Source organism: Panthera pardus, unplaced genomic scaffold (assembly GCF_024362965.1).
Source record: "Panthera pardus isolate Hobbes unplaced genomic scaffold, ASM2436296v1 HiC_scaffold_2, whole genome shotgun sequence".
Classification (NCBI taxonomy): domain Eukaryota; kingdom Metazoa; phylum Chordata; class Mammalia; order Carnivora; family Felidae; genus Panthera; species Panthera pardus.
In genome coordinates, this window is record NW_026526765.1 from 126,138,164 (window position 1) to 126,162,341 (window position 24,178).

At 37.0% G+C, this 24,178-nt stretch overlaps 1 protein-coding gene and 1 pseudogene across 1 annotated transcript in view; one reads left to right on the top strand and one right to left on the bottom strand.

The window, feature by feature from the left end:
- The window catches only part of SMAD5 (SMAD family member 5), a 48,515-nt gene that overhangs the window by 14,736 nt on the left and 9,601 nt on the right, over positions 1–24,178 (bottom strand). Inside the window, exons 2-4 of the mRNA XM_019421934.2 lie at positions 12,740–13,311; positions 7,746–7,997; positions 3,426–3,545 (exon numbers count right to left, since the gene is read on the bottom strand). Of these exons, the coding sequence (XP_019277479.1) occupies positions 3,426–3,545; positions 7,746–7,997; positions 12,740–13,142 (775 nt within the window). The 5' untranslated portion in view covers positions 13,143–13,311. The remainder of the gene's footprint in view (positions 1–3,425; positions 3,546–7,745; positions 7,998–12,739; positions 13,312–24,178) is intronic.
- On the top strand, positions 1,949–2,295 carry LOC128778346 (60S ribosomal protein L35a-like; annotated as a pseudogene).

Genomic DNA, 24,178 nt, shown 5'->3' on the forward strand with positions numbered 1-24,178 from the left:
ATGTCATTATTACCCTGATATCAATGCTGAATAAAGACAACCCAACAAAACTACATACCACTATCCCTTCCTCATGAATACACAAGTAAAAACACTCAACAAAATATCAGTAAATCTAATCTAGAAATATGTAAAAAAAGATTATACACCATATGGAAATATCCCAGGAATAAAAGATTGGTTTCAAGTTCATGTAATACACCTTACTGTTAGAAAAAAGAACAAAACCTCATCTGATCATCTCGACAGATGCGGAAAAAGCTTCTAACAAAATCCACCATCCATTCATGGTAAAAATTCTCAGAAAACTAGGAATAGAAGAGACCTAGTAGTTTACGGCCAGAACGGTGGTAAGTACAAGTGGTGAGAGCAGGCATCCTTGTCTTTTTTTTTCTTTTTTAATTTTAGTTAGATAACATGCAGTGCAATATCGATTTCAGAAGAAGAATTCAGTGACTCACCACCTACATACAACACCCAGGGCTCATCACAAGTGCCGTTCTTAATACCTGTCACCCACCCAGCCCATCTCCCACCCACCTCCCTCCATCAACCCTGTTCTCTATCGTTGAGTCTCTTGTGCTTTATTTTCCTTTTTTCTCCTCCCCCCCCACCTTCCCATATGTTCATCTGTTTTGTTTCTTAAATTCCACATGAGTGACCTCATATGATATTTGTCTCTCTCTGCTTATTTCGCTTAGCATAATACATTCTAGCTTCATCCACATTGTTGGAAATGGCAAATTTTCATTCTTTTTGATGTCTGAGTAATATATTCATAAATATATTCATAAACATAAATGTGTGTGTGTGTGTGTGCGCGCGCGCGCGCCACACACACACACACACGCCACATCTTCAATTGTATGGGGAAAGTAATCTAGCGTTTTACCATTAAAGATGGTGACAGCTGTAGGTTTTCATATATGCCCTCTAATAATACTAATGAGAGAGAGAGAGGTTAAAAGGCATCCACATTGGATAGGATAAATATAATGCTGTTTTTTATTTACCTGTTCCTGTATTCATAAGACCCTAAGGAATTCGCATACACACACAAAAAAACCCTACTAGAATAAATGAGTTCAGCAAGGTTGCAGGTTACAAGATTAATACACGAAAATCAATTGTATTTCAATGTATTTAATTAAGAAGAAACCAAATATGAAGTTCTCAAGAAATTCCATTCCCTCAGGAATGCATCTATAAAGGAAAGCAAAAGTAAAACAATACTGAAAACTGGAAGATGTAAATAAATGGGAAGACATATCACATCTGTGCACTGGAAGACGATGGCAAACCTCTCAAACTGATTCAGAGATTCAACATGATCTCTATCAAAATCCAAGGAAGGAATTTTTGGGAGGCAGAAATTTACACACTGATACCAAAATGATACGGAAATGCAAAGAATGCAGAAGTGCTAAACGATTTTGAAAAAGAAAAAATTCCTCTCGCTTTCAAATTTCAAAAAAACACTTCTCGCTTTCAAAATTTACTATGAAGCTTTAGTAAGTATCCTAGACTATGAGATATAGATATACAAGTCCTGTAACAAACTCTTACATATATGGTCAATTGGTTTCTGAAAAACATGCCAAGGCAATTTGTTGGAGAAATCGTAGATACCTTTCAACAAAATAGTGCTAGACACAACTGGATATCTACATGCACAGAGAGGAATTTAGATCTTTACCATACAAAAAGTTTACCTCAAAATGAATCACAGACCTAAATGTAAAAGTTAAGGCTATAAAATTTCTAGAAAAAGACGAAATAGAAACTATTTTCACAACTTTGGGATAGACAAAGATTTTCTAAATGCAGCACCACAAGCATGATCAAGAAAGAAAGAACTGACAAACTGGACTGCGTCAAAATTAAAAACTTGCAGCTCCTTCTGCCGTCTTGTAGCCTGTGGAGGCCTGCTGGGAACAGAACTCCTAAAATGACAAATATGTCTGAAGGCTGTGGTCCAAAGCCATTTTTGCTGGCTCTAAGCGGGGTCTCCAGGACCAGAGGGAGCACAAAGCTCTTCTTAAAACTGAAAGTGTTTATGCTCGAGATGAAACTGAACTCTACCCTGGAGAGAGATGTGCTGATGTGTACAAGGCATAGAACACAGTGACTCCTGGTGGCAAACTGAACGAAACCAGAGTAATCTGGGGAAAAGTTACTCATGCTCATGGAAACAATGGCATGGTTTGTGCCAAATTCCAAAGCAACCTTCCTGCTAAAGCCACTGGTCACAGAATCCATGTGATACTGTACCCCTCAAGGATTCAAACTTACTGAAAAGTAAATAAATAAAGGTATAGAAAAAAAATCAAAAATTTTCATGCCTCAAAAGAAAATCCAAAAACAAGCATTAAGAAAATGCAAAAATAACCCACAGACTGACAGAAAATGCCTCCAAATCATACATCTAACAAAGGAATTCTATCCAGAATATATAAAGAACTCTTACAAGTGAACAGTAAAACAAACAACCCAAATAAAAAATGGGCAAAAGATTTAAGTATTTCATGAAAAAAGATGTATGAATGGCTAATAAGGACATAAAGAATGTTCAACAATCATTACTCATTATGGAAATGCAAATTAAAACAACGAGACACCACTTCACGTGCACTAAAATCGATAGAGTGGTGATAAAAAGATAAAAAGATTGACAATAACAAGTATCAAGAGCATGTGGAGAAACTGGAACCTCCTATGTTACTGGTAGGAATATGAAACAATACTGCCACTTTGGAGAAATTGGCAGTTTTCTTAAATAGTTAAATTTACTGTATTGCGTCAGAAATTCCATTCTTAGGCATTTATCCAAGAAAAATAAAAAGAAAGCCCATACAAAGACTTATATGCAAATGTTCCAAACAGTATTGTTCATATGAGCCAAAAACTAGAAATAAATCAAATGTCCATCAACTGATGAATGGATAAAAAAATGTGGTACATCCATACCATGGAATATCATTCAGCAATAAAAAGGAACAAACTACTGATAAGTGGTTCAACGTGAAAGAACCTTGAAAACATTATGCTAAATCAAAGAAGCCAAGATGCACAAGACTACACATTATGTGATTCAACATACACGAAATGTTCAGAAAAGGTAAATCTATATAGACAGAAAACAGTCTAGAGGGTCTCTGGAGCTGATGAAAGGAACAGGGATAGACTGCAAATAGGCACAGGGGATCTTCTAAAAAGCTTATAAATACGTTCTACAAGCAGATTGTGATGATGGTGCCAAACTTTATGCATATTACTAAAAATCACTGCATCGTACACTTCTAATGGATAAATGTTAGGATATATAAATTATGCTTCAATAAAGTTGGTTTCTTAAAAGTGGCTAAAAAATTAAAAACAAACAAACAAAATAGCAACAACAATAAAACACGGTATTTTTCTCTTACCTCTGCTGGAGATACTGGGCATAATCTGAGGAATCATGTTATTGCTTGTATCCATGGGCTGGGAATTATCTTGACCCATTTGATCGTCTGGGGGCATATAGGCAGGAGGAGGAGTATCAGCTAAGAAGAAGAAAATGAGCCAAGTTAAAATCCCAAAAGAATAGTTAAAACCTTCATCCTGCTTACATGTATTCTTCAAGCATTGGGAAGTTCCTAAGATCACCAGCAGAATTTTTAGTGAACATTACAGACAAACAAAAATGTAGGACGCTATCTCAGGGCATGAGAAAATGAGAAAAGACAACACACCCATTAGCTACTGAAAACTGTTACAAGTCCACATGTATTTGGTCCAATCCAAGAGAGTAAGATCAGTGCTAAAATTCCCTAAAATAGAATTCAAGATCAAGAATTTTGTCCTTATGTGCTCAGAACTGTATGCTTGGAGAAACTACAACTATTACAAACTAATCTGAAGGATGCAGATTATCCTAGTTTGAGTACATACCCACAGAGACACTTTTATTTTTTATTTTTCTTAAAATGTTTATTTATTTTGAGAGTGTCAGAGAGAGTGTGTGTCAGCAGGGAAGGGCCGAGAGAGAGGGAGGGAGGGGAAGAGAGAGAGAGACAGAGAGACAGAGAGAGACAGAGACAGAGACAGAGAGAGGCATAGAGAGAGAGAGAGAGAGAGAGAGGCAGAGAGAGAGAGAGGCAGAGAGAGAGAGAGAGAGAGAGAGAGAGAGAGAGAGAGAGAGAGAGAGAGAATCCCAAGCAGGATCCACGTTCAGCATAGAGCCTGACACGGGGCTCCATCTCACAACTGTGACATCATGACCTGAGCCTGACTCAAGAGTCAGACGCTTACCCAACTCAGCCACCCAAGCACCCCTAGAGAGACACTTTTAAATTATCAAGATCATCACATACTGTGTATTGTTAATGAACACTGGAAAATACAATGGTCATACAAAATGTACCAACACAAACAGCAGCAAAACACCTAATTCTTTTGCAACATCCTAAAATGGCTGTCATGTCTTACTAAACGACTAGGTAATTCTCTTAGGAAACTGAATGTTAACTAGAAAATCTTTTGAGTTCCAGCACTCACAGTTGACAATCATTGCAAAAACTAGTTATATCTTTGTCTCGGTAGCTATAAATACTGAATATAATTGGTCTCTCACCCGAAGGTTTGTACAAAATATATTTTGAGAAAGAACTGCCATCAGACTGAGTTTAGGACAAAGTACGAAAATTAGTTTTTAAACAAATACCTAACAGCAAGTTAAACAGCTGACACTTAATTCCTTTTAGAAAGACAAAAAATAAATAACTGCATCAACTGATATTTCACTGCAGTAGAGAAACCAGAAATAATATACTTCCCTATGGCTCCATCTGCAAGAGTAGGCATTCAAAGTGAGAAAACAATGTGTCCATATGGGACACGCCATTAACAAAATTTGGGAACTTTATAAAATCTACTTATGATCTTTCTCCAGGCAAACCAGTTCATCAGACCTAATTAAAGATAACTGGAGTGCATTTTAACCTTCCAAAGTCTATGATGATGTGACAATCATTAAAATTAAAAAAGCAAAGACTTCAGAGTCTGAGAAACCTAGGTCTTAAACCTTAGGCAAGGTACTTAAACTTTTAGAGCGAATATCAACTTCTTTCTCCACCTATAATAACAGGAACACTATCTCACATTGTTGTTCTGAATTAAATGTAATACACTATCTTTCATCATAGTTCCAGTTACACAAAAGGCACTCAATAAATGGCACTTCATATCATAAATTACATGAAAATATTTAAGTCAAATATGGTTACTTCCATATTTTGGTAGAACTTTTATTATTTTTTAATGTTTATTTCAGAGAGAGAGAGAGAGAGAGAGAGAGAACAAGCATGCACACACAGGGGAAGGGCAGAGAGAGAGGGAGACACAGAACTCGAAGCAGGATCCAGGCTCTGAGCTGTCAGCACAGAGCCCAATCTGGGGCTCGAACTCATGAACCGCAAGATCACGACCTGAGCCGAAGCTGGCCACTTAACCACCTGAGCCACCCAGGCGCCCCTAGAACTTTTATTTTTAATTCCTGGTAACACAGAATTTAGTTGTTTGGTCCAATAAATGATCCAGTGATAATTAAACAATATTTCTATTTTTCCAGATTACCTACTTTACTTCACAGTCATCGAACACAGTCTTTGTCTGTCTTCAGAATGTTGATAACCTATTAGAATACTCTGCCTTTAACGTGTATAGGACCCCCTATGAAACCTTTCAACTTAGCAGCATTTGGCTTCATTCTGAAGTCACAGTGGCAGCCACTCAGTGTAGTTAGTTGTACATATATATTTCTATAATTTCATCCATTCATTTAATAAATATTTACTGAGGGTCTATCATATACCAGGCTCTGAGGCAGGCTCTGGGGATGAAGCAGTAAATAAAAGAAGCTAATTACCCCCTTTTCATGGAGTTTGTAGTCAAGATAGGGAGAGGAGGGAAGGGCAGAATATAAGATCATCTATATTATGTTGGACTGTGATACACACTATATACAAAAATCAAGCAGTGAGAGACAGAATGTAGGATGAAAGGAGAAAGTGATTTTTGTTTCATTATTCTTAAAGGATTATCTCCCCAAAACTGTGTTTGCTTTTTTAAAAACATTCAATTTATTCAAACTAAAAAAAACAAAACCAGTTCATCCATTTCTCCTACCCCTTGTCTCTGGCAACTACCAATCTGTTCTTAGTATCTATGATCTTGGTGTTTTTCAGATTGCACATATAAGAAAAATCTTATAATATTTGTCTTTCCCTAACTTACTTTACTTAGCGTAATAGCCTCAAAGTCCAGTCATGTTGTCATAAATGACAAGATTTCATTCTTTTATGGCTGAATACACCACCATTTCTTTATCCATTCATCCCTCAGTGAACACGCAGGTTGCTTTCATGTCTCGACTATCATAAATAATGCTACAATGAACACAGGGGTGCATGTTTTCAAGCTGGTGTTTTTGTTTCCTGTAAGTACTGAGAAATGGAATTAACAGATTATCTGGCACTTCTATTTTTAATTTTTTGAGGAAACTCCATACTGTTTCTCACAGTGACTGCACCAATCTGCACCAACAGTGCGTGAGGATTCCCTTTCCTCCACATCCTCGCCAACACTTGTTATTTCTAGTCTTTTTGATAGTAGCCACTCTAACAGGTGTAAGGTGATAGATGACACATTTTGGTTTTGTATTTCCCTGAAGATTAATGATGTAGAGCATATGTGGCGGTGGTCACGTACATGTCTTCTCAGGAAGAATGTCTATTCAGGTCCACTGCCCATTTACTAATTGGAATGTTTGTTTCTGTGCTATTGATTTGTAGGAATTCTTTATATATTTTGGAGATTAGTTCCTCATCAGATAGATGATTTGCAAATATTTTCTCTCACTCGGTTGGCTGCCTTTTCATTTTATTAATGGTTTGCTTTGCTGTGCAGAAGCTTTTTTGTTTGATGTCATCCCACTGTTTCTTTTTGCTTTTATTGCCTTTGCTTTTGGTGTCAATCCAAAAGCCAGCACTAACCACTGTCAAGGAGCTTCCTGCCTATGTTTTCTTCTAGGAGTTTTATGGCTTAAGGTCTTAGGTTCAAGTCTTTAATCCACTTTGAGTTAGTTTTTGTGTATGGTATCAGTTAGTGGTCCAGCTTCATTCTTTCGCATGTGGCTGTCCGGTTTTCCCAACATCATTAGTTGAAGAGACTGTCCTTTCCCCACTGTACATTCTTAGCTTCTTTGTCGTAAACTAACCCTCCACCTAAGTGTGTGTTTATGTCCAGGCTCTCTCTCCTGCTCCAGTAATCTATGTGTCTGTTTTTATACCAACACCACACTGCTTTAATTATGATATCTTTAAAACTGTATGTTAATTATACTTCAATTTTTCAAAAATTGTTTAAAATATTACTGTAGCTCTTTGAAATCAGGGAGTGTGATGCCTCCAACTTTAGTCTTTCTCAAGATTGCATTGGTTATTCTAGGGTCTTTTATGGTTCTATACAAATTCTAAATTTGTTCTATTACTATGAAAAATACAGCAACTCTCCTTTTTAAAAAACATATGGTCCATGGCAAAATAAAATCTAAAACTCTTCTGGATATCAAACAATTACCAAAGGATATAGTCAAAAATAGCTACCTCTTAGCATGTAACAGTTCACCCAGAGGGCCAGTAGTATAAAAACAACTGCTGATTCTCGAGGAGTAATTTTTTTGTATCAATAAAATAAATTCTTACCTGGGAGCTGAAATGGACTTCCTGGTCCAGAACTTGCTGGGGAATTGGGATATGTGCTGCTAGCGGGGGAAGGCGGATAAGGGCTATTTGGAGATAAGGGGAAAGGAGTGTTGTTGGGCTGGTGGAAAGAATCTGGAAACGTTGCATTTTGTGGCATGTGTGGCTCGTTGTGGCTCAGGTTTCTAAACTGAACCAAAAGGCTGTGTTGTGGATTGAATTCATTGTGACGAGGCACTAATACTGGAGGTAAGACTGAAAGACAAAAATCAAAAGTCATCTGTCAGCAATAACTAAAGCAAACATCCCATACACACTAAAGGGTAGATAGAAAGGATTCAGTACAATTATAAGCCCATTAAAACAATTTACTTTCAGGAAGGGCTGCTCTGTAGAACCTTGAATGTTTATTTACATAATAACTAAACCAAAAACTCTTTAAGGATTTAGGCCTGTATACAGAACTCTGGAAAACAGAAAATACAGAGAAGACACCACTCCTGTTCAATAGGAGAGAAGGCATGTTTAAAAACAACAATAATACAGAAAATTTAATGCAGTGAGAATTCAAAGAGGTGAGCACTTCCAGCTAGCAAGGGATCAAACAACACACTATGGGAAAGACAATACCTGATGGGACCTTACAGAATGAGGGGTGCCAGGGGCAGAGATAGTAGAGGAGGAGATGGGGAGACTCCAAGAGGGAGACAGGAAGGCACAGACAGGTGCCCCAAACACTGAACTAGGAGCTGAGATTAGAGACAGACGTTGAGGTCAACTATGAAGATGCCTTGAAAGGCTCTATGTTTTCAATTTTGAACATTTCATTTTTCTTAGTTTGAGAGATAACACATTTTAGGTTCTTCAGTAAAGTTTTCCCTAGTGAAAACAGTAACATTTCCTAGGCAGAAATCTTCCATTCAAAATCAGTTTTCTAAACATGATCATAATGAAAATACATCCAACAAAGCCTAAGTATTTTAAGAGACGTATTTTTAAAGAGATGAACTTTATTCAAACATTCACTTTCTTTAGAGACCCAAATGACCAATCACATAGAAATGTCTACCTTTCCCTATAGGAAATCAAAACAAACCTAATTTCTTTAAACTCCTACTGGAAGTACCAGTTTATCTCTTTTACAACTTTCCCATATTTGTCAGTGCAATTTTACTTCCAACAATCTCACTTTGACTCTGACATCATTCGGCAGCAATAAAATCAATCTGTTTTTAAGTTAAGTAGGTCATAGTAGGGATGTACCTGAGGAATCAGAGGCTATATAAGTCAGCATTTGTACTGTTTTTTTGTCTCTTTTCTTTGTACCGAATCAGTGTTGTAATTACATAGTTAACATCTGATTACAACTGTTTTGCTCGACAGTGTATTACCAACTGCTGTTCCCTCACAGAATGATGGGACAGCTGCCATGGGAGAGCAGGGCATTAGACAGTAAGAATTTCTATGTTTAGCTGGCTAGCAATCTGAAAGACTTAGTGAAAGAACTATTTAAGAATTCAATCTAGTAAGGATTCCTTTCCTTCTTTTTTTTAGAGGCAGAGCTAAAATCAGTGACTTCTCTCTTTATATTATTTTTACACACTACTTATTTAGAAATTATTTCATTTTCATGCAAAATACATGGATAGTCTAAAAAGAAGCTACAAGAGATAAACACAGCAATTTCTAAGCCTTCTATACTGCTTTCAGAGACAACAAATTTAAACTCTTACCCATTTCTTCTAACATTTACTTTGTGCATTGCTAAATAGTATGCTTATATTGCTCTTATTAATTTGTGAAGACACTGCAGATTTGCTCTTGTGGCAAAGGAAGTAGCTTTCTTGTATCATTCTACCCCACTCCCATTCCCCTTCCCCACAATAAAGTTCCAAAAAAACTTTTGGTTAAATGTACAAATATTCAATCCTGAACCAGATATGTACTATGATTATATGTTTTCTTGAACAGTGCTTTTAATAAAGCTGATTATTGACCTGTTCCTTCATTTGTTTGATCTTAAGTACGTACCAATGATATTTCCAGGGTCTAAGAGTTTTGTCAAATTCCAGTCAATACTATTTTCCAGATGCTACAAATAAACAATCTACTAACTCATTTCTTCCCTTGGACCCTTCGCCCTTCATTCTTCTACTATCTACACTGGTTGCTATGTTAAGTCTCCTAGAGCTCTCAAGTCCTTAGATGTCCCTTCTCTTTTCTCCTGCGGGATCCCATTTCCTAGATCTCATCCTCTATTAGTTTCCTAAAGAAGGGTAAAAGGAAGGTGAATTTTCAGTCCTTGCATACATGAAAATACCTTGTCTTTTGTTCGTCGGCCGACAGATTCCAGAATAAACAACTTTTTCTCTCTTAATTTTGGGGGCACTGCTTCATTGCCTTCCAGAACCCAGAACTGCTTTGAGAAACCTAACAGTCTCACTTCCAGTCCTTTGTATATGTCCTTTCTTTTCTCTGTGGGAGCTTTTAGAATCTTCTTTTTTAATCGTGATATACCAGAATTTCACGTGTGGGTCTTTTTTTTTTTTTTTTTGGATCTCTGACAGCACCATCACTGCCATTGTTTTTGCATTTTCCAGAGACTTTTTTTTTTTTTTTTTTTTTTTTTTTTTACCATTCTGGGCTTATATTATCTCCATGTGAAATCCAGATAGCCTCTAAGATGGCCACCGTGGTTCCCAACTCTCAGTATTCACCCCTGCATAATCCTCTCCCTTTGAGTGTGAGTATTGTATCTGTGACTTGCTGCTAATAGAATGTGGCAAAGGTGACAGGATGTATGTGATGACACAGTATAAGAATGTAATGCCCTTCCATCAAGAAGACCCTCTCTCTCTTCTTGTCTCTGAAGTGGGCTGCCATGAATGTGAGCCACCTATGAAAAAGTGGCAAGCACATGAAGGCAGCCTCTAGTCAACAACCAGCAAGAAGAGCCCAAGAGCCCACAAGGAACTAAACCCTGCCAATAATCACACGAGCTAGGAAGCAGGTCCTTCCCCAGCTGAGCCTCACATGAAACCCACAACCTGACCAACACTTTAAATACAGTCTTGCAAAGGACCCAACTTAAGCCATGCCTGGACTCCTGGCTCATAGAAACCGAGATAGTAAATGTGTATTAAGCCCCTTAGTCTGTGTTAATTTGTTATACAGCAAAAGATAACAAATGTACCAAACTAGTATCTCAATTTATACAATTCATTCATTAAAACAAAACACGAAACTTACTGTGCATCATCTACTGAGTGCAAGGTAATACTACTATTCTAAGCACTGCTGATGCAGTATAGAATGAGACAGAGGAAGTTCCTGCTTACATCAGTCAATAAATAAAAGAAAAAGCTAATTCGGCATCAAGTAGTGATGGGGGTATTTGAGCAAGGGCTGAATGAAGTAAGAAAATGTGCCATGAAAAGATGGTAGGGGAGAAGTAGAAGAAATAGAAAAAAAAAAAAAAAAAAAAGTCTAGCTGCAGGGGTAGGGCAAGTCCATCGAAGAGAGGAAGTCTGAAGAGAGGTTATGTAGAAATCTAAGTGTGATAAAAGTCTCTTAAGTGTTTTGAGCAGGCACTGACATGATTTGGCATCCTCTAAAGATCACTCTGGCTGCTGTGCAGAAAACAGAATGGGTTGGAGGGAAAGAAAAGAGGCAGAGAGACCTATCAGGCACTACTTAAGATGAAAGATGAATGTGGTCTGTACTAGAAGAGTGGTATGAGAGATGGTAAGAAGGGACATTATCAAGATATATTCTGAAGGCACGCAAATAGCATTTGCTCATAGCTCAAATTCAGGACTTCGGAGAGATAAGTAAAAGAAGACGTCAGTAGTGATTACATGAATGCTTGGTGCCATTTACTTCAACAGGGAAAAATGGAGGAAGAAAGCACTTGGTGAGGGAAAAAATCAAAAGTCCTACTGAGATATAGTAAATAGGATATGTGTATGAGAGGGATCAAGTGGAGGTGTCAAGTGGGCAACTGGATACAAAAGTCTAGAACTCAAAGAAGTACACTCTGGAGTTCAAAGTGTAAGCACGAGCTTTCAGACAGTTTTATGACAAGTGAGAGCTAACAGAGCCCATAGAGGAAAAATATGGATGTAGAAAATGTCTAGGAACTGAGTCATGTGAAAACAGGAAAATAAGCCAATGAAGAGACTAAACAAAAACAGCCAATGAGGTAGGAGAATGAGAAAAGGGTAGGGTTCCAGAAGCCAAGAAAGAAACAGTTGTGAGTGGGAAGGAAGGAGATCAACCATCAAATGATGTTGAGAAGGAAAGGAAGAGGAGGACTGGGAATGAGCCCTCTATCCAGAAGAAGGCATCACAAGTAATCTTCACAAGTCAAATGGTAGGGAAGAGAGACCAACTAGGGAGGGGTGTCCAGAACGAAGGGGAGGGCTAAAGTTCTGCGGAGGTAATAAAAATGGAGACTCCTATAAGAGGACTAGGGGAAAGAATGCAGGAGACTGGGGGTGAGGCGATGTAAATGAGGTCAAGACCAGCATTCTTTCTGAACTTTTATTTTAGGATGGGCAGTATCAGGACATGCTTGTGTGCTGACAGAAATAGTCTAGTAGGGAGGGGAAATATAATGCTGGGGAGACGGGGGTACCTGGAGGAACAAAGTTCTTGAATACACAAAAAGGAGTGGGATGCAGTACACACACAGAGCTCAGGTTTTAGATAAAATAGAAACATGTCACCCACAGGAAAGGCAGAGCACATATACAACTACCTCTGCCTGATTCACACACACATGACTGACTGCTTAAGGTGGACATGAATTAGAATTAGCCACTTGGGAGCTATATTATCTACATATAAAAAGCTAAATTCAAAAGCCACTATTCCTTCCGAGATTAAAATCTTTAAGAAGGAAACACAAGGCTAATATAGTCTTTTAACTACTAAATCACTGAAATGTAAATCAGCAAGAGACATGTTTGTTTAATTCTTCTTAGAGTAAAACCTACCTGGACTCTCCACTCTCTTATAGTGGTATGGGTTGATACAAACTTCCTTTTGCTTAGATCCAAAAGGAAATTCACAAATATCCAATGGCTTTAGCTCGTGATGACTCTGCAAATCAGGCCAGCGCCAAACACGACAATATATAACATGGGGTAAGCCTTTTCTGTGAGAAACCTGCAGGCGTCCATCTAAAGATCTGGGAATAGTGACACATTTGCTTGGCTGTCCTGGACTGCTCAAGGCTTTCTCCAGTTCTTCCATGGCACCCTTTTTCTTTTTTAGCTTTTTCACCAAAGCATCGACTGCCTTTTCTGCCCATTTCTCCTCTTCATCACCTTGCTTCCAGCCCAACAATCGCTTTACTGCTGGACTAGTAAAGGAGAACAAGCTGGCCATTGACGTCATTTGATATAAATCTTCAGAGACCTTCCTGCAACTCAAAGTCAGTGGCTACTCAAAGAACAGCTCACAGATGAAAAGTCATATACAGGTTCTAAGCAGAAGTTCCCATTAAAAAGGGAGGAGTGACATTTATCTTCGTAAGTGCCATAAGATTCTTTCATTGGTTCAAATCCTGAAAGAGAGAGAGGAAAAAGGGTAAGATCCCTAACTTAAATGAACACAATTAACACACATCTAAATCAATATAAGCGAAAGGTATATTGTTTTTAAATGAGAACAGAAAACCATTACAAAGCAAACAAACAAACAAACAAAAACCTAAGTCTAGAGAAAAAAATTTTCTCTAAAGTCCTGTGACCACTCACTTCCTTTCTTCATATGTGAACAAATAATTCACTGGCAATGCCAAACGATAACCAAAAGCAAAAACAGACTGCTTGCTCTACTTCCTATGTATTATCCAAAAAATAGCCTCTAAACGTTTCCTTTCCTCAGGCCAGTAAGCCCCCAAATGCCCTTCAAAACTTTTGATTCTGAAGTACTTCTCTTCACTGAAAGTCATGTCACATTATGTCAATTTTGAACATGACATGTCCTAATCTGAACAAAAGTCTTCACATAAATCTAGCTTTTCCCTAAGGTCATTACTGTCCATAAAATGTCTCACCGACTTTTAAGGTTTGGGCAAAAGCCATAGTACTACTTAAGTCCCATTATTAGGAACAAATTTTATCAAATTCTAGCTTAGTTTTTTTCTTAAGAGATAACAAGCCCTCAAATAAATCATAACACACATAATTGCCAGAAAAGTGGGAAGTATCTATTTTTAAAGCTAAGAATGCTGAGCAGATTTAAAGGGAATAAATGCAAAGTTTAACCCAGAAAAGGGCAGTTTATAATTTTATAATGCCCATTGCCTTCTGTGATTATTTTCAGCATATTAAGTTAAAGAACCTGCGCTAGGCAGATCGCCCCTCTGCACCCTTAAGAAGCTCTTGGCAATGATGACAAGAGGAAGTGATGTGCAGTGGCACCGCACTGATAAGAAGAATGGGTATAATTCCCTGTGGTCAATACACAGCCAAGTGCAGACAATGAGTAGCTGGTGAAACAGCACGAGTAATGTTTGGAAAAAGGATGTCAGTAACCAAAGATGCTTCCTTTCTTGTGCCCAACATTGCAAATAATGCCGCAGCTCTGCCTTTGACAAATTCTAGTCAACTCTACTGTCAAGACCATCCTGGATCGGGATACATCTTCCCAGAAAAGAATATGTGCGTTCAGTTAAAACCCAGGTAAATATAAATTAAAATAAAACGGAGTTAAATTCAACAAATAATTACTGACTGCTTGTTACATGCCATGTATGGTGAACTGCCATGATGGTGCTTAAAGAAGTCACTTCCAGTATGGCTTCATCTTAAGAGCCAACATGTACTTATTGAGAACCTACTAAGTGCCAAGCATTGTTCTGGATGCTGATCAACCAGCAGGGGCTATGCAGACTCCTATGAACCAAGGTTAGGACCTGGAACCATGCGGGGAAAGGTGTACAGAAGTAGAGGGAAACTCCTGTGTGGATGAACTTCCCCAGCCCAACACAGGATCATTTTAGCCAGGTAAGCAAAACTGGCTATATTAAACTAAAGAAATAAAGCGAGAGACTGAAAGTGTATTTGTCGGTAACAGTTCACAGACTATAAAGTGTTATGCGCTAAACATAAAGAAGGGCTGAGCTCAGGTGTAGCTACCTCAAGGAAATAGGATAAAAGCCATTTGGGCCAGAGAGTAAACATAAGAAAGTAAACCAAAATATGGTTTGCTTGTCAAGACAAGAGAAATTTCAAAGGCATAGGCAACACAAACAACAAACAAAAATACGTGGGCAGACAAGAATAGAGCATTTCCTAAAATAGAGTAGACAGGTCTGGCTGGATTGAGATCTTTATTGAGTAACAGTGGAACATAATGATGAAGGCTAGACAGGGTAGTGCATGCGTGTAGAAGAGAGAATAGATGAGCAATGGAGAGGTTAAGCTGAGAAGGGGAAGACGAATGGAGAGAAACTTAAAGACCAGATACCAGATTAGTAGTGAACCAACAGAAAATGCCTAATAAATTTTAACTACTTATCTAATAGCACTATCATCATCATCATCATCATCAAGTACTAACCATATTGCGTATTTTAAAAAAGGAAAAGTTATTTATGCATGTAAACACAGAACAAAGTCTACAAGGCCACATAATTAATCACTGCATGGAATGGAGGAAAGGAAATAGAAAGGGGTCCAGTGTGATTTGTTTTATATACTTCTGTACTGTTTTAACCTTTTAACAAAGGGAATCTACTGATGCATTACTTGCACGATATCAAAATAAAAACACTAAACTAAAATTATGGTGAACAGAATTGAGTTACGAGTGCTGGCACTACAAGGAGGTAAAACTCTTGCATGCTGTGCTACAAGTCAGGAAAGGACGGTGGTTTCCCTTTCAAAGGAAGGACATTAATTAGAAGGGAATCAGAGTTTCTGCCATCCTGGTGAAGTTTTACTTCTCACTATGGGGGATTATATGGGAGAGCTCAGTGTGTGAAAATACAGCTGGTGAGATACTTAAGATGTGTACTGTGCACTGTACAGTCTGTCTGGACAGACAAAAAGGATTGAGGGCTTAGTTTCCTTCCCATTTTTCTTCCCATCATCAATCAATTCCCCTTCTCAGAGATCATCCTTCTATTTTGTCCTTCATGGCCTTCCAGAGAAAATTAACACAAACACATACACATACACACACACACACACACACACACACACACACACACACACCTCTTCATTGACATGAACTGTGGTATTCTAAAAAGAAAAAAGGTACAGAAAAACATATGAACGATATATCCTCCAGATCTTCCCAGAGCAACATAGAAAGAGTTCCCACATTCTTTCTTTTGTCAGTAACAGTTCACGGACTATAAAGTGTCTACAGTATTCTACACAGAATTCTAATATAAAAGTAACCTTCAAAGTATGTCAAACTCTGTCATACGTCTGCTCAAAAATTATTCTGTGGCTTCCCATCACACTTGGTATCCAAATTCCTTCACATCACTTTAAAGGGCCTACATGAGCTAGCCTTTGGCTTCTCCTCCAAATTCATTTCTTTCTTTGTTGTTGTTGTTATTTTTAATTTTTTTTTATTTTACACCCAAATTAGTTAGCATATAGTGTAACAATGATTTCAGGAGTCGATTCCTTAATGCCCCTTACCTATTTAGCCCACCGCCCCTCCCACAACCCCTCCAGTTGCAGATTCATTTCTTACCATTGTTCTAGCTAACTTAATCACCCTTGACTTCTTTCCATTTCTCAAGTGTTCCAAGATCATTTCTACCTCAGGACCTTTGCACTTGATGTTTTCTCCCCTGGAATTCTCCCTGATCTTATTTAACACGCTTACTCTTTCAATTAATTCAGCTACTCAAATGTCACCTCGTGAAAAAGGACTTCCCTGGCCACTTTATCTAAAATAGTATACATCACACTCCCACAGCATTCCCTAGTCCCTGATTCTACTAAATTTTCATGGTATTTATTCTAACCTGACCAAGATATCAATTTTATTTCTTTTTAGATATTTTCCCCACTGAAATGTTACTAGGCAGGTAGCTTTATCTTCCTTATCCACCATCATAGTCCCCTGGACCTAGAACAGTTATTTATTCAGTGAGTGAGCAAGCAAGTAGTGAGTGAGTGAACTAAAGAAAAGAAACTTGGAAAAAAATACATTCCTTTATAAGAGCAACTATATAAAAGTTAAAACATGGTATTTATGGATATGCGCACATATGATAAGAGAATATAAGTATGAATAAAAATGATACATAACCAATCTCAGGACACTGAGTACTGGGTACCACTGGTGAAAGAAGGATGAAGAATGGAAAAGCTTAAGCTGTGTTCTTTTAAAATCAGATTTTAAAAAAACCTGGCAAGTAACCAGATATGTTATTTTCTCTCCTGTTTTCTATGTTTAAATATGTCATAACTCAAAACATTAACTATTTTTAATTTTTAAAAAGTAGTATGATGAAAACAGAAAATGACCAGATTCAGTCCTTTATAAGACAGAAGACCATGAGCAAGTATCATTCTTTCCAAGTCTACTAACTTATCTGTACAAAAAGGTAGATGGTTCCTAAGTCACTGAAATGTTTAAGTAAAAAAATATGTGTGTACATATGTGTACACACAGCACACATACAATAAATGCTTTATAAACTCCAAAGTGCTATTTAAACATGAATTATGGTCATTAGCATTCAAAGGAAGAGTCAAGACTTAAAAAAACCTAATGTACCCACCACTGTACCACTATACACACTTTCTGATCCAGCACAAATTCCTGTACTTTTGCCCATCAGTGTCCAAGAGAAATCTCTGTCATCCTTAATGATAAGCTCAAGTCCACCCCCTTTGTGAAGAATTCCTTACCACCCTATTCTAAAAAGGCTATGGTCATTGAATATTTATCATAAAAACTAATTAATAAGACAGTGACAAGGGGGCTCCTGGGTGGCTGAGTCGGGTGAGCGTCTTGATCTCAAGTTTCGTGAGTTTGAGCCCCGTGTCAGGCTCTGAGCTGAAGGTGAGGACCCTGCCTCCTTGGGATTCTCTCTCTCCCTCTCTATCTGCCTCTCTCCAACTTGCACCCACCTTCTCAAGATCAGGAAGTTTAAAAAAAAAAAAAAAGCGACAAGAACTATCTTAACTTCCCAAATGGAGTACAAAATCCTTCCAGGAGGAAGTCTTCAGGACTTGGCACCATTCCGTGCATCGTATCACATACTAAGGGAGTGTTTAATGAATGGTCATTGATTTTTCTATCAACTATACCTTGAAATCAAAGATAACTTCAAATTTTGAACCAGGTGACTAAGATAATGATAACCCCATTAGCAGAATCAAGGACACTCAGAAGGTAGTTTAGTCAGTAGAGAAGAACGTGAACTCTATCAGAAAAAGTCGTAACTGGACATATAGGTTGAGCAAGGAAAAGATGAGAAAGAGATTTAAGATTTTCTACAAAGAACTGAAACAGTAATATAAAATAGGTTTTCAACAGAGGGAAAAGAGCAACACATTAACACAGCCATATTAGGGAACATTCACTGGTAGGTAAGAGGAAAAAGTTACCGACGAAGTATTGTTAAAAGGAGGAGATTAAAATTACATACAACAGTACTGCAGAATATCAAACACAAAGCGAAGTTTAAAGAGAATGTGAACAAAGAAAAGGCCAATGACTGGTGAATGAGGATATCATTAGTTCAACTTCAAGAGACTGATTTCAGGAAAAAAAAAAAAAGGGTGTCAGATTCCAAAAACTTAAGACTCAGTATTAGTGTTTTCTTAAAACGAGAAATGGGAAAGGAGTAGGGACAAATCATGTATTCAACTCTAAAAATGGAATGACTAAAAATTTCAGAAACCTTTCATGCTATTCTTTCTAAAAATATTTTGTAACTTTGCAACATGCAGAAGTGATATGTGCAACTAATTCAAGTACTCATTATCTAAGTCTCACCTTACAAAGTCATCATAAGAATTTACTGGTGTTTAAACAAAAGAACTGATCAGGCATTTCACATAATACCACAATGGCCATTAGATGGTAAAATGGACTCAACATTGTTATCAGAAACAATTTTTTTTTTAAAGAAAACAGTGAAATATCACTCCACATTACACATAAATCCCGATGACCCAGCAATTCCATCCCTAGGTATATATAACTAACAGAAACAAGTGCTAGCGCCACCAAAAGGCAAACACATGTTCACAACAACTTTATCTGTAATAGTCCCAAATTGGAAATAACCCAAATATCCATCAATAGTGGACTGGGTCAATAAACCATAGTAACAAATTCATCAAACAGAATACTTCACAGCAACAACAAAGAGCTAACACATGAAAAACATGGATAAGTCACTCATAAAATATTGAAGAAGTCAGATACAAGAGATTACACATTTTATCATTCCTTCTCAGAAAAAGGCAAAACTAACCTACATCATCAGAGGCAAGAAGGGTTAACTAAGTGGGGACAAGACAGAGTCTTCTGGGGAGATAGAAATATTCTACATCTTGATGTGGGTGATGATGACATAGATGTACACATATGTAAATGTTCAATAAGTTATATACCTGAGATTTATAAAATAATCTTTAAAAAAATTTGTTTGTGAACTGATCACTTACAAAATTAGTTCCCATTCACTAACACTTCCCTTACCATAATGGCTTACAAGCCACCAGTGAAAGTACAAAGTTTGCAAAATACTCTAAAATTTTACAAAGTTTATTAAAATAACGGCCAACAATGTAGGGTCGGGGATTTAATTTTACCCTACCATTCCCCAACCCCAAGCAAGTAAGTTAGTCTGTTAACTGTTTCACGGATGCTGACGAAGGACATGGGACTCCAGATTCAGAGACAAAGGACTTTAACACTCATGGACAGACAGCAAGCAGCATAAGCATCAGATTTGCAGTTCCCTTCGCCTCCAAGAGACCCGCAGGAGTGATGTGATATTGCCAAGATGGATGGTACGTCTGCAGTGGGTTTACACTGATAGGGAACAATGAGCTGAAAGAATTCACCATGTTTACACTTACAGTAAGCAAGCCTATCTTAGTGGAGAGAGAACAACTTCACTGACAAAGGATTAAGAGCGATCCTTAGTAAAATCAGTGTGTATTTTTTATGCATATTTTCACAAAAAACACAAAAAAGCTCTTCATGTTAGTAGCACGCATGACAAACATAACGATGCCTTATCATGCTAAATTATCTTGTGAGAAAAATTAAGCCTATCCATCAAACTTGATCCATTCTTTGCTCATCATAAGAATACATGTTTACAACTGTAACTTAATGTTTTTCCCAAGTTTTAATTTTTGAAGATGAAGTCCCAATCAGACCTTTTATTCACAATTTAGTATAAAATACAGATCTAATTTTAAATGGTTTCATTTTAAATGGGTTTCTTTAGAGCCAATTATCGTTAGTTCAGGAAGACCTAAATGTAGCATAAGCTTTTCTTAATGACTTAGTTATCCTTACGAAGCTCTCCATTGCTGTGCTGTGCTGGAAATTCTCTGTACAAAGCATGGAACATGGGCTGCAATGTTAATGACTGAAGCGACAACAGGGCATGAATGATCTTAAGAAGTTACCTACAGAGGTAGACTTTTGCGGGGCATTTGGCTTTCTTAAAAAGAATATAGCTATTTCAAGGAATCCAACAGCTTCCTTTCTACAAAATCAATTGCTAAAGCAAAAACATTAATATTCCTTTGATGATGATGATGATAATAATAAAAAACCACTAACATTTATCGAACACTATGTTAACACTGTTAAGGACGTTACTCTGAGAGACAAAAAAAAAATCATTAAAATCTCGCAATAGCCATATCAGGTAAATTCCACTATTCTCATTTTACAGATGAGAGAACAAGGAAAGAGAAATTAAAAGTAACTTGCTTATTTATATAGATTAGAAATAGAGCCAAGAATTGAAACTTGGCAGGCTGGCTCCAGAACTCACGCTCCTCAACACTGTACACACGGTACTCTAAAAAGAAAAGTCTCCCACCAAAGAATATTCTTTCCTTAAAGACCTTCTCTACTGTTCTCCCTATCTCTGACTTCTCTAAAATACTCAAAGTGTTGTTATCACAACATTATATAGTTTCAGAGACCAAGGATAATCTTGTTCAATATGCTCACTTTCAAAGTGATTCTTTATACCACTTAACATACTTCATTAACCTCTTTATCTACTTCAACCCATTCTTCTCTCAATTGAACAAAATGAGTCAATATGTATGAAAGACTAGTGTTTATTACTATTATAATAAAATTATAAAAATAAAATTTATATTTTATTAAAATTTAATTAAAAATTTATATTCATTATGGTAGCCTTACTCCAAAGCCTTTTTATTTCATTAGGACATTTTTGCCACACTAATCACTAGAACACATAATTTTAACAGCCTAAATCTCACTCATTCACTTCATTAATATTTAACATTTAGGTTTCTAAATAAAATTGTTTTACTGGGATCAAAATTGCTGTACTGTACCCGTATGATAAATTTTCTCCTGTAAACTATTCTGTAAAAATCTATCAGATTCAAGACAATACCTTGATCCACACAAATAAAACTATCACAGTGCTTTGGATACAGCAATAGATTTATTTTACTATCTCAAGTCCTTGGTTATGAAAAGAATTTCTCACTACATACACAAAAAACAAAATAAGATATTATACTTTTTTCTAGTATGCATATATTAGCATCTGTAATATGAACCCCAAATAAACATTCAATCCTTTGAAAATCAGGGTATGACTAGGTTTTCTAGTAAACAAAATGTAGAATTTTGAATCTGTTCATGAAAAGTTGGTTCAATTTTTCACACCTCTTTTGCTTTTCACTAAGTAAAATGAATTCACAAACACGGAGAACACCAATTTCAGCTCAGTCAGCTGTGCATAACCATCCATAATACCTTCCTATAGTATCTCTAAACTTATCCTAGTAATAGAGGAAAGTCCCCAAAGCTATACTGAATAACTTCAGTCTTCAGAGGTTACATATTGCTAGGCAATTAATCTGGTTCTCTGTGCTCCCGTTCTACAATGCCTTCAGAGTCTATCTACTGAGGCACAAACAGACATAACCAGTGCTAATCTTAATCTCAGACTCACGGTCTTATTTACACAACACACATTCACTGAGAGCACCTAAAAAGGGCAAACCACTAAGCAAGAAACTAAAAGGCTAAAAAAGATAAATCAAGTCCAGACTAAAACTTTAAAGAATTACAAATTGATAAGCTATGAAAATATGCCCATACCTCTCTGCAATACACAATGGAGAATGGCAGATGCCCTAAGGGTGTAGAAGGTGCTACAATAAATTAAGGGGATGGCCCTTTGGGCACAGGGGAAGGGAGACAAGAACCACCAAGTAGCTTTATCAGAGGCATAAAAATAATTGTGAGTAAAGACACAAAATCTGAGTTTTCATCCACCAGGATGAGAAAATAATTCAGTTTGCTAGAACTGAGGTGGTAAAACTAAAGAACTGGCTAGAAATATACAATAAAATAAGGCTAATCTACACAACGGATAACGATATATGCATTGTAACACATAAAAACACCAGATCTAAAAAGTCTAATAAACTTGGGTTCAAATTCTGGATTTAACATTTACACCTAAACCTCTATTTTTTCCTATTTTGTATAATAAATATCAGTTCTGAGAATTAAATGAGATACCCACTTAACTCAGTGCCTGGCATGGCACATTCTCAGTAAAGGAGAACTCCAGTTACTACTGTTGCAATAATCATGAACATTTCTGAGATCAGGCTGAGGATTTTAAATATATAGCTGAGCTACTTTATTTCAATGAATATACGAAGCCATCTACTTAAGATGTACATTTTATTAACCTTGAAGGAAGAACAGGTTGCAAATTAAACTATCACACAGTGCTTTCTTACCGCTTAAAATTTTTCTTCACAGTATCAGTCTCTGCCCTCAGACTGCAGGTCTGAAGAGTGTCCCCGTACTACCCCAGTATTGTCATTCAAGCCATGGACATCCCTCCTGCAAATTCTGATACTTGCCTGATCTTCCCAAAGGGTGTAAATGAAAGAAATGACAGCAACATAAACAGAAAGGCAGAGTTTATGCACCTGCAAGGACAACTGCAACACAAATGTCACCCAGCTAAAACCAATACTCAAATGCCATTGATTATAAGACATCTCCCAATTTCAGAGATGTTCATTCCTCATAGTGTCTCGTTGCTTACCTCTGTGCTCTCCTCTAAGTAAAAAGGAAAATGCATTTCACAGCCCAGATATATGAGACAGTGTTCTACACGAAAACCTGGCTTCTAAGCAGATTCTATTTGTGCCTCCCATCTTCATCCTGGGCCAGTGATCACATTAAAGCTACCCTAATGTACACCAGTGGGAATAATACATATTTGCTACTATTTTTTAAAGGTGAGATAATTAACTCCTAGGAAAACAAGGAGACTTCAAGGAACTGAAATCATGGAATTACTTTCTTTTGCAATAAACATTCATAAGAAGCTATTTCAAATTTGTAACATTTAATGTTTAACATCTTTTACATTTTAACCTTTATTTACAAATATTAAAGCCTTATTTCAATAGCATAATCAGGGAGAGAAGACAAATTCTGTTTTCTCTTTTTTGCTCTGAGGTTGTACTATACCAAACTTTTACAACTGTAAGTGTCAAAATGAGCCTTTTCCTTAGAAGTCAAGTCTTATGACAGTAATGCATAGTGGGCTAACCAAGTAAAACAAACCAAAAAATACAAATTAAACTGAACAGTACCCAAAATATTCCTTTCAGGGATTTTCTATTTCTAGCTTTAAAGCCAGAGAATGTCCCCAAATCTAAAATCCTGTTAGGAAATACCTGTGACAACCTGTGTAAGTTGAGCCAGTTAATTTCCATCAATATTGCAGTTTGAGTAAATGTAACTAAATCTGGTGATCAAACACTGTGAAACTTAGATCTATTTAGGGGGATCATAAATAAAACAGAAAGAAAGAGGAATTATTCCAACATAACTGGAAAACAGGAGAGAAAGAAGGTAAAAAGATATATTTGTGAATAAGAATGCTGAAGAAAAAATTAACTAGGCTGCAAATGGCTAGTGACAAAAAGTGGAAGGCTTCGCCAGTATACAAAACATCTTAGCTCTGCCTAGTTCTGGGTCCTTCCCCCACCACATACATTGCAGGGAAGTGGATAAAAGTCTTAAGGATGAGGCAAGGATAACAGCACATCATTTCTGCACATATTTTGGGAATGCTTATCACAAGCTCAAAAGAGGAAGATGACAATCTATAAATCACAATACAGTTGTTAATAAAGAACAAGAATAAGAAAAACCAAGTATTATTAAGCCAA